Here is a 12,510-nt window from a genome sequence, read left to right as displayed (position 1 = left end):
CTCTTTTATTTGCTTAGATTTTTAAAATAGTATCCCATTCCTAATTGATAGAATATTTTGTATTATTTCTCTGAGGGTATTAGTTATAATTTTTGAAGGTTTTTCCCCCTCCATAGTGCTTCTTTTTCCCCATTTTCTTCTTTTTATTTTGTTCTGTTCTCTTTCCTTCACATTAGATAGATTTTTCCCTCAAATGCCTGATAATCCATGGCTATATCTATAAGTAAGGACTAAAAAGCTGTTTGGAAGATCCGAGAACATGAATGGCCCATGTGGACTTTGAATTTCATTTTAAGATGTTCTGAGAGCCTGGGGATGTAGTTCAGTCATAGAGTGTTTGGATAGCATTTGACAAATCCTGGGTTTGGTCCCCAACTCTGAGAAAAACAATTATCCTGGCTGGTCATTTCTTAGAGAAATTTCCCATCCAAAGTCAGCATTTAAAAATATTTCCTCTTCGAACTTATCAGTTTCCCCAAAGGAATCTATTCCAAATGCTTTCTTTCTTTTTTTTTCTAATTTGTTCTTTTTAGTACTATTTGCCATTAGACTCAATTTTAACATACTTATACAGACATGGAGAATATCTTATTATAAATAGGATCCCAGTCATGTAGATGTACATGATGTGGAGATTAACTGGTGTATTCATATATGTACATAGGAAAGTTATGTCAGATTTATTCCATTGTCTTTCCTATTCTGTTGTCCCTCCTTTCTCTTCATTCCCTTGTCTAATCCACTGAACATCTATTCTCTCCCTACCTCCCTTTGTTGTATGTTAGCATCTACATATTAGAACATTCAACCTTTGTTTTTTTGTGGATTGGCTTATTTCCCTTAGTGTCATAGTCTCCAGATCTATCCATTTACTGGCAAATGCATAAAGTCATTCTTCTTTAAGGCTGAGTAATATTCCATTGTGTATATATACCACATTTTCTTTATTCATTCATCTGTTAAAGGGCACCTAGGTTGGTTTCATAGCTTAGCTATTGTATATTGAGCTGCTAAAAACATTGATATGGCTTCATCACTGAAGCATGCCAATTTTAAGTCCTTTGGGTTTATGCTGAAGAGTGTGATAACTGGGTGAAATGGTGGTTTCATTCCTACTTTTTTGAGGAATCTCCTATTGCTTTCCATAATGGTTGCACCAATTTGCCGTCCCACTAGCAATATATGAGTGTACCTTTTCCCCCACATCCTCACCAACATTTATTGTTACTTGAATTCTTGATAATTGCCATTCTGACGGGAGTGAGGTGAGATCTCAGTGTAGTTTTAATTTGCATTTCTCTAATCAAATATTTCTTGTGTGGTATTTCAAGCATTCTAGGAGCCAAGTGGTGGGCAAAGACCAGGGAGAAACCAGCATTTAGTATGCATTCTTTCTCTTAGTCTCCTTGCTTTCAGAAATAGTATTCATATTCTCAGCTATGTTATGGCATTATCCATATTCCAACAATGAAACTCCAGTATTCTGCCAGGATCAGCAAATTGCCATTACTCAGTAGCATATTGTAAAGGAGGTATTTAAAGATCACATTAGTTTTTAAACAGGTTTCAGTGCACCAACTTTATTTTAACCCCATCTCTTAATATCCATTTCCAGAGATAGCTGAAATTATCAATTTCTGAACTGTTTGAGAGTTCTTAAGTAGAGATGTGGGTACTGATTTAATATTCAGATTTATGGAGTGTACTGAGTTGTTTCCTAATCATCCAGTTTTTTCCAGTTTCTGGGATATTGTTGCCATTGTCTTCTTTCCTTATTCTTTCTGACCTTCTTAGTTTGTGTTTGCTTTTTTAAAGTGCCTATAATTTTAGAAAGTTTTCTGGAGAGAATAAAATTAGATGAATGTGTTCAATCCATGATATTGATATGAAACTATTTCTAACCATAATGAAGAATTGCCTTACCTACCTCATCTGATATTTCTGTCGATCCTCAATTTACTTTAGGTGTTATACCTGAAGAATCTTAGCCCCCGCGTGAGTGAAAGAGATCTTGTGTCATTATTTGCTCGGTTCCAAGAGAAAAAGGGACCTCCGATTCAATTCCAAATGATGACTGGACGAATGAGGGGACAGGCTTTCATCACATTTCCCAGTAAGTAACTTCATCTAGATAATTACTGTTGTAGTGTCAGTTCACTAGAGACTATAACCTCTCTAGATATAGTCCTTTTATTTCTTTGGATATAGCCCTTTGATTTCTCAACTGCACATGAGAATTAAGGAAAATGTTTTTAGTGCTCCTCTATCCCCCTTTCTGTTCTTCCTCTCCTCTTTTGGCAGTGTGTAACCACCATATGTATGTCTCAATTTTCCCAATGTTGGCATTTCATTCTTACCCTACTAAAATTTATTTCCTTTTGCTAACAATGATATTTCTAGTCTAAGTTATAATTATTCACTGAATAATATATTGATATTCTGATCAGAACACATGTATTTGCCTTATTCCCTATTCCTTTAGGACTAAGTGACTGCAAGATAATATACTAATTCATTACTAAATTATAATTAGTACTGGAGGATGCATTCTTCTAAATATTACTTGCATGTTAATACATGGTTTCAGTGTTCTAATCCAGGTGCCAGAACAATATAGGAGTTTCATGTCTTTTGGGGGAGAAGCTAGGTAGAATGTGTACCTTTAATTGTCACTGAACTGTCATCATTTATAAATAGTCTGCTATCCTTTTTATAAGCAAGTAGTTTTACACATGAATACTGCCAACTCCTCTCCATTGTTTTCATGCAGTTTTTGGTTTTGCTTTTGGTGCTGGGACACTTTACCACTGAGTTACATCCCCAACCCCATTTATTGATTGATTGATTGATTATTTGAGACAAGATCTCATTAAGTTCTTGAGGCTGGCCTTGAACCTACAGTTCTTCCACTGCAGCCTTCCAAGTTGTTGGGATTATAAGCATGTTTCACCATGCCCAGCTTCTTTTCACATAGTCCTATGTCATCTTTCCTATCTCACTGAAAGTTTATAGATCTTCTGTACCAGTGTTTTTCAGTCTTTTCAAGTTTGAGGACCCCTTTTAAATTAAAAAAAATATGACCCACTAATTAAGAAATATGTAATAAAAAGGGCTTACAAACTAAGTACTTTTAATGCATGGCTATTTTACTAATAATAGCAGCAGATATACTACACATTTGAAAATTTGTAGTACATATATCTGAGACAAAAATTGGTTCAGTCTAGTGGGCTGGGGTTGTGGCTCAGTGGTAGAGCACTTGCCCAGCATGTGCAAGGCACTGGGTTCAATCCTCAGCACCACATATAAATAAAATAAAGGTATTATGTTCATCTACAACTAATTTTTTAATTGGTTCAGTCTAATAACATTGTCTACATATGGTTACACAACTCCTGGCCATAATCCATACCTCCTTATTTCTTACATCCAAGTCCCATTAATTGAATATTTGTACTGTACACTATATATTTTCTTACCTGAAGCTTCTATATGCCTACAAAAGTTCTTAAACCTATTTATCCCAATAATATTCCCATAACCACTCCCCCACTGAAAGAAAAATGTAACAAAGCTTCCTTTTATTTTTGTTGCCACTTTGAAAAAGTTTTGGTTTTCATAATACCTATAATCTGTATCAGAGATAGAGGATAATGTATAATTAGTACAGTCTGTACTACTTTAGCACACTGCTCGTATCCTTGTTTCTTTACCTATGTTTTTGAATTAGAATACACCCTCAAACATCTATTTGAAAAAAAAAATCTATTTGAGCTTTGTTGTCATTATTGTGAGATATTTAGTCTTCCTGGTTTATACAAATTTGAAGTTATAGTAAAGATGATAAAATCAAATGATATGACCTTACAGCCAACAGTTAACATTGAAGAAAAGCAATGTAAACTAGACTTGGAATAAAATTGAATTATTAAGTTCTATGTAAATTGATTTGTTTTCTTTTTCTTTTAGATGAGGAGATAGCACAGCAAGCACTGCATCTAGTAAATGGATATAAACTGCATGGGAAAATATTGGTGATAGAGTTTGGAAAGAATAAAAAACAACAGTCAGATCTCCAGGCTGCTTCTTCCATATCATCTACTACACATAGTAGTACAGAAATCAGTGGTAGCTAGGGAAATATATATATATATATATATATATATATATATATATATATATATACACACACACACATACACATACACATACATATACATATACACACACACATACACATACATATACATACATACATACACACATACACACACATACATATACATACACACACACAGTGGGTCCTAGGTAATCTTTCTTACATTAGACTCTTGGAGTAAAGATTTGCATATACATAGAAATTTGTTTGGAGTTGAAAAGGATAAATTAACCGAGAGAGAAAAACATTTATTAGGACAATGCTTTTCAGCTTTCTGAGAGAATTAGTAGAAAACATTTGTTATAATCAAAGACTCTCTAAGACAGAAAATATCCTGAGTATTAAGGGTAATATACAAAGAGTATTATTTTTTAGGATAAATTACATAGAATTTTTCCTGAGGATTTTATAAAACCTTTATCATTTTCTGGTGTTTTTAATATTTACCCCTAGAGATAACATTCTTTCCAGGACTGTCTCCTTTATATAAAACTTTAAAATGGATTAAACATTGAAATACTTATTTATTAGAGTCCATATCTCAAACTTAATCTACCTAGTAAGTAATAGAACAGGCCCTCAGGCCTAAGATCAACAAACACTGTAATGTCAGAATTGTCAGCAGTAATGGTAGGTAGTTTCATAAGTCAATCATCATATTTAATGAATTCTTCCTAAGTTCTCAGAGTCTTCCAAAAGCTATATATTTTTTTCTAATGAAATCTTTTTAAACAAAAATATTGGTGTTCTCATGGCCATTTAAACTAGATACAGTTGAGCAATCTTTCACTTCATCACAATAAACATTGAGTATCTAATATATGTTAAATATAAGGTATATTAATTTTACAAGAGGAACATACTAACAAAGAATTCTAAAGGGATATGGAAAGAAATAGTTCTCCAGAAGAGAAGTATAAATCCCCTAGTTGTTTGTTTATTGTTGCTGAATAATAGAAAGACAGTATGGCATTGAGGAAGTAGTACTAACTTAGGGATCAAACCTGTGCACCTCACAGCCACATTTACCACCCTGTACTTGACAAGTCACTTAATGAGCCTCAGTTTTCTCATCTATAAAGTGAGGATAATAGTACTACTTCCCTCCTTTGGGTTGTGAGGATTAGGTAAGATAATTCTGTCTAGGGTGAACAACAGAAATAAAAGAGAACTGATAAAATTGAAGAGTATAGAACTCAACACCATTAAGCACTCCAGTGTAGAAGTAATGGTAGTGCTAGAAGAAAAGAGAATGAAAGGGGGGGGGAAACATTCCAAGAAATAATGTATGTAAGTGCTTCAAATTTGTTGAGAAACATTAATTTATGTATTGCAGAACCTCAGCAAACCCTAAATAGGACAAACAAAAGGAAAACTACAGACACACATCCTAATAAGTACTAAAATCCAGAGACATAAAATCTTGACAGTAGCACAAATAAAATGAACTATCACTTATTAGAGAACCCCAGTAAGATTAACAACTGACTTCTCAGCAGAAGCCATGCTGGTGGCAATTAGATAACATATTCAAAGTACACAAAGGAAATTAACTCTTGACCAGAATCCTATATACAAAAAAACCTATTTTTTCAAAAATGGAAGTGAAATAAGACATTCGCATGTAACAACAACCAGAGAATTCGTTGCAAACAAACCTCATAGAAAATATTAAAGGAAGTTCTTCAGGTTGAAAGCAAGTATCCTTAGACTTTTATATGAATATACACACAAAAGATCATCAACGAAGGTAAATATGTAATTATAGAAGGCAATCTGCATTCATTTTCCTTTATTAATTTTAAAAACAGTTGTATAAAGCAGTATGTGTATAATTGCATTGCTTTGTCTTTAGCATAAAACATATTTGCCAATAATAGAACAAACAAGGCAGATGGAAATAACACTGTGTTATTAAGGAAAAGACTCTAGATCTCTAGATCATAGCTCAAATCCACAGGAAAAAAAAATTTAAAAATAGGAGAAAAATGAAGGGTAATGTAAAAAAAAAAAAAAGCTATAAATACACACTTGCTTTTCTTCTCTCATCTTCATTTAAAAACATAGAATTATATTAAGTAATGATTATAATAATGTATTATCGGGTTTATAATGAGAAAACAATATGTATGACAGTCATACCACAAAACGGGGGAAAGAAATGGGTTTATATAGGACTAATATTCCTATATATCACTGACATTAACTTAATATATATCTTTAGCTGATCCAGTTTAGTTAAGGTGTGTATGGTAAGCTCTGGAACAACCACCAAGAAAATAACTTTTAAAAAAATGAAATATTATTAAATTTAAATGTCACATTAGAAAATAATACAAAAGGCAAAAAGAGGAAAGGAGAAACAAAAGGTTGAGACAGATAGGAAAAAAAAACAACCAGTAAAATGGATTTTGTAAATCCACCCACCAATAGTAATAATAAATGTGAATGGATTAAACAGTCTAATCAAGAAATGAAGATTGTCAGACTAGGGAAAAAACAAGATTCAAAACTTTGCTGTTTATTATAAGAGATACACTTTATAAAAGTTTGCACAGAAAATTGGGCAAGTCACAAATTTTTTTTAAATGAAGGAGAAAATATAACTACTGACCTTTTAGAAATAATCAATGTACCTAAAAACATGAAATAAATGGGAGAAATAGACATTTACAAAAAAAGTTGGAATGTTTACTACCCCCATTTTCAATAATAGAAGAAGTAGACAGATGATCAATAAGGAAATAGAAGACTTGAACAATATGATAAGCCGAAGAGACCTAAAAGATATTTACAGAACATTCCACACAACAGCATCAGAATACATGGTCTTCTCAAGTGTATATGAAACATTTCCAGATAGATCATAAACAAAACCATAAAACAAGCCTTAATAATTATAAGTGGACTGAAATCATGTAAAGTATGTCTCTGAACACATGGAATAGAGTTAGAAACTAGTAACAGAAACTGCAATTTACAAATATGTGAAAATTAGGCACACTTTTAAGTGACCAATAGGTAAAAGAAGAAATCACAAGGGAAATTTTAGAAAATCCTTTAAGATAAATGGAAATGAAGACAACATACCAAAACTTATGGGATGCAGCTAAAGCAATGCTTAGAGGGAAAAATATTAGATAAAAAGTAAACCACATGGAGGACAGAAAACTGTAGATAAAAATCAATGAAACCAAACCAAAAGTTAGTTCAATAAAAAAGATTACAAAACAAACCTTTTGCTAGATGTATCAGGAAATAAGGAGACTCAAATTACTAGAATCAAAACTGAAGGAAAAATATTATTACTGACTTTGTAGAAATAAAAAGAATTATGAAGAAATTCTATGAACATGTGAATGCATGTGAATAAGTTAACCTGGATGAAATGAACAAATTTATAGAAAAACCAAACTACCAAAAATAACTCAAAATAAGAAAATCTGAACTACCCTAATAACAAGTAAATAGGTTAAATTGAGTAAGGAAAAAATACCCTCAATGAAAAGCCCAGACCCACATGACTTTTTAGGTGAATGCTGCCAAGACTTTAAAGAAAAATTAATACAATTTCCTCATTAAACTCATCCAAAAGGTAGAAGAGCAGGGAACACTTCTTACACATACTATTAACATGCAAGAACCCTGAGAATGTGCTCAGTAAAGGAAGCCAGTCAAAAATGACTACATATTATATGATTCCATTTATATGAAGTGTCCAGAATTGGCAAATATTTAGTAACAGAGGATTAATTGTGTTTTTGAGTCAAGGTGGGAGGGTAAGGAATGGAAAAGGCTAGGGTTAGAGCTGAAGTATATGAGGTTTCTTTAGAGGTTCATTAAAATGTTCCAAAATTGTGTTGATTATAGCACAACATTATGAATTATACTAAAAACTATGAACTATATAATGTGGGTTAATTATATTATGTATGAATTCTATATCAATACAACTGTCACAAAAATGCAAAGTCTGATATTACCCAAATGTTCATCAGTAGGTAAATGTGTAAATAACATCTGGCACATCCACTTAATGGAATACTATGCAGCCATTTAAATATTGGACTATATCTATGAATATATTCTGACTCATATCCAAGGTTTTGTATTAAGTTAAAACATTATATGAAAAAATATGAATAGTGTTAATAAAATTTTTAAGTAAAAGCGTTTATATATATGGTATGTGCATATAGATATTTCAAAATTAATTTAGGAAAAGGCTGGGAAATATGTATACCAAATTATAAACCTTTTGAAGGTAGAATTGGACAGAGTGAAAGTAGGTTTCAGTTTGTAAAATTTTTGAAATGATGTGATTTGGAGTGATTTTTACTTTTTTCAGTATTTTTTAAATTAAAAAAAAATTAAATACTCTTGCAGTTACTTGTCTTCCAGCATATTTGTCAGGCCTATTCTGACGATATCATCTGACTATACTCAGGACAAACTTCTATTCCTCTGATAGACTGTTCACTTTGAATTAACCCTCCAATTTTAAATATAGTTTAAGGAATAGGTAATAAGTTATCCAGGTATAGCCTGTTACACATGTTACCCAGGAACATACTTCTCAGCTGAACTTTCCAAAAGGAACTGCTTCCTGTTGGGTGGAAAATCTCACCTCTGCTCATTACTAGACCTACAGTCCATTAACAATGGAGGAAAGTAAATATGGAGGATATATTTCAACTGGTGCATTGATACAGAAACTGATACATCCAGACTAAGAAATTCTGCGTGGCAATAAAAACTAATGAACCATACATGCAACAACTTGAATGAATCTTCAATGCATTTTGCTAAGTAGAAGAATCCAAACTCAAAAGGCTACTACTGTTTGATTTCATTTGTACATTTTATGGAAAAGGTAAAACAAATAGGGATAGTGGAAAAATAACAATGGATATCAGGGGACAAAGATAGTATTCCTTGACTACAAAGTGGTAACACAATAATGAAGATTTTTTTTTCTATCTTGATTGTAGTTGAATGTGTGCATTTGTCAAAATTCAGAATTGTATGCCAAAAGAATGAGTTTTGCCATATGTAAATTTTTAAATAAATGTAATTATAATGAAGGAAAAACTTTGGAGAAACAGTGATTTCTATTAACTAGTATACCTATTCTGTGGTCTGTACTATTGAAAAGCTAAAGCCACTTTGCTACTATTTCTTTTTTTTCTGCCCACAGGTGAGCAGAAATCATCATGTAAAAACATTTGTATATACATGCATACACAATTCACCATTAAAAGAATCAAAATAAAAACTGTAATATACCAGTTACCACAAGGTGCTCATATCTTTAACATACAATGTATAATTTTTTTAGTACATTAATCACCACTTATTGGCTAATACATTCCAAGACCCCTGGTGAATGTGTGAAACTGGATAGTTTCAAACCCTATATGTACTATTTTTTTTCCTGTATGCCCTACAGCATTGTCACACAGTACCAGAGTTAAATCTTTCCTTCTGTTTTAGGCCCTGGTGCCTCTGTTGCGTCACTACTTCTGTACTTTGGGTCATTATTAAGTTTAGTTGTGGTGAATATTTTAGTGTTTACATATGTACATAAAATCATCAATTTGTATACCCTAAACATATACAATTTTTAATTATCAACTTTACCTCAATAAAGCAGGAAAATGTATAACAAAAATTGTTACAAGATACAATGACATTATACATTGATGAAATAATAAATCCAGCAAGATACAAAATTATAAACATGTATGCATCTAACAACCAAACCCCAAAATATATGAAGCAAAATTTGACATAATTGGATTTTTCAGGGAGACAGAACAAGATTATAAGTGAATAGGATCTTCAAGTGAATATTCTTGCACAGGAATACCAAGTTGAACAGGTATTCACACACCAGACTACCTTTGGAAGAGCTAAGGAAGCCACATGAGAGAACAGAGTACCCAATTTTGGTATGATAATAAGAAAAGACGCATCCAAAAAGGCAGAAAGGATTTGCCCACTTCACCCTAACTCCAAGCCACGTGGATAAGTATACCTCTAGAAGGAATAAGTCCAGGCTTAGACTTGAAAGCCAATACCAGGCCCCCCATGGTGAAACCCAGAGCCAGACAAAGCCTGTGATCCCTACCCCAGGACTATACCAACAGACTCAGCTGCTGAGTCTAGTAGCGAAGCAGCCAAGGACCACCTCTACCGTCCCTGCCCCAACCTTGGGCAGTAGAGAAGGAAGCAAAACTCTGCCTGCTAGGGAGGAAGGCACAAATACTAGTGCAGGACTTTGCTTTAGAGTTCAGTGCCATGCTGGCTGTGTTGAGACTCAGTGCCAGAGAGAAAATGATGGCCCCTACATACAGGCCAGAGCTCACAGATGGAGCCTCTAGATCTGCCCCAGTATGGAGTAGAGACATGTATATTGATGAGACAGACTTGAGTTTTGGCCTGCATCATTGCCACATGTGGAGTAGGCCTGGGGCACATCCCCCATATTGTAAAGGTACCTGTGTCTCAGAGACAAGTGCAACCCAGCTTTGCACCATACTGTCACCACAACCCCTTCTCCAGCCTTAGGGAGCATAGCTATTCCCAGACCACTGCTTACACATGGAGTTCTAGACCTGCCCATAGTATAAGGAAGAGACCAGCACCTTGTGGTTTAGCTTTGTGTTTTGGTGTACATCACTGCCAATGGTGGCACAGACCTGGGTACACCCCTGAGACTGTATAGGTTCTTATAGCTGTGAGATTAAGGAGCTACCCAGTTTAACATTAGCCTTGGTGGCCAAAGGACTGCCTTTACCAACATTACCCCAAGCTTGGGCAGCATAGTGTGGAGCAAGACCGCATTCACCAAGCCCAGGACTTTGGCTTGGAACTTAGTGCTGGGCTGATGAAACCTAATACTGGGAAGATCCTAATGGCCCTCAGCCCCAGGCCAGTACCCAGTACCCATGGATGGAGTGTCTGGAACAGCCCCAATGTCAGGTGGGGACATATGGCCTTAGTCTATCAGACTTCTGGCCAGTATCATGTGTGACTGTAGTGGTCTTGGGCCATGAGTCCACCTCAGCAGTAAGCATCCCATAGTAGTGCAGACATCAGTCGTACTTTGTGTAGAGCTAGTACTAGTGGACTGTGGACTCAGTTTGACAAAGTGTTGGGATGTTCATGGTCACAGTTGAGACAGGAGACCAGGGCTAGTCCCTCCACAGTAATTGTGCCCAGACCCAGGTGGAATTCCACAATTCCTGACCACAACCAATTACTGTGGACAAGGTGTTTGAACCTACCCAGTTCCCAGGAGAGGTTTGTGAGGAACTACGCTTTTTAGGTGCTCCAACAAATTAATTCTGAACAACACCAACTGTGGATTGGAAACAAACCTAGGCTTTCATCACCCTCTAGTGCTGAAAGAAATAACACACCAACAGTGGACTTGAGGCAAACCTGGAGTTAGTATGACATCTAGTGCTGATATAGTGGAAGTGACTTCAGATGCAGAGAAAATAAGCAGATTTCTTGAATTTCTGGAAAGACAGCCAGAAAGCAGCCAGATTATGAAGACTAGAATAAACACCTAATCCTTCAATGTCCAGATGATGTCACACAACAAGTAGCATCAAGAACTTTTAGTGAACCATGACTTCACCTAACAATAAAAAAAGGTACTAGAAACTGACCAGAAAGTAAGCAGTATGGAGAAGTTCTTGGATAGCAAATTTAAAACAGCTGTTTTAAAATAAGTTGATTAGCTTCAAGAGAACACACAGAAATGATTCAATACTCTAACAGAGAAACTGAATAGAGTTTAATAAAGAGATTGAAGCAATTAAAAGAATTATCTAGTAATCCTTAAGCTAAAAAATAGACTAAGGGAAACTAAACAGGCATCAGTGGTGGAATTGATCAGCCAGAAAAGATAATCAGTGAGCTCAAAGACTATTTATTAGTGCAAGAAAAGAAAATACACAGTTGGAGGAGAAAAAAGAATGAATAGTCAGAATTTCACAATAGCATTGAAAGAGCAAATATTTGGGATATTAGAGTTCAAGAAGGACTTGAAAATGCCCCAGGAACAGAAATCTTATTCAAAGAAATAATGACACAAAATTTCCCAAATCTAGAGAAGGGCACAAATAGGTTTAGGAATGTAAAAGGCCACCACTCACATTTAACTCTACTGGCCAGGAAGGAATCGGTGAGATTTTCAAAATACTGAACACAAAAAAAGACATTCCTTAAAAAAAGTGATTGGATGTGTCTCCACCATGGGAAGTTATAAAACTTACTGGTAGGAGGAAATATACACACAAAATCAAAATGCTGTAATTTTGTCAGCATGGTGTATAAAC

General features: G+C 34.4%; 1 protein-coding gene across 2 annotated transcripts in view; it reads left to right on the top strand.

Annotated features, from left to right (window-relative positions):
- The window catches only part of Rbm41 (RNA binding motif protein 41), a 76,142-nt gene extending 66,892 nt beyond the window's left edge, over nt 1-9,250 (top strand). For both annotated transcript variants that reach the window (XM_046420783.2, XM_046420782.2), the window contains 2 exons: nt 1,966-2,113; nt 3,970-9,250. In XM_046420783.2, coding sequence (XP_046276739.2) covers nt 1,966-2,113; nt 3,970-4,136 — 315 coding nt within the window. In that variant the 3' untranslated portion in view covers nt 4,137-9,250. The remainder of the gene's footprint in view (nt 1-1,965; nt 2,114-3,969) is intronic.
- Nucleotides 9,251-12,510: the final 3,260 nt, after the last annotated feature.

Source organism: Marmota monax, unplaced genomic scaffold (genome assembly GCF_021218885.2).
Source record: "Marmota monax isolate L192 unplaced genomic scaffold, Marmota_monax_Labrador192_F-V1.1 WCK01_AAM20220418_F8-fsc00050, whole genome shotgun sequence".
NCBI classification, from domain to species: Eukaryota; Metazoa; Chordata; class Mammalia; order Rodentia; family Sciuridae; genus Marmota; species Marmota monax.
Note: the sequence above shows the minus strand (reverse complement) of the source record. Positions and strands in the feature narration are given on the sequence as shown.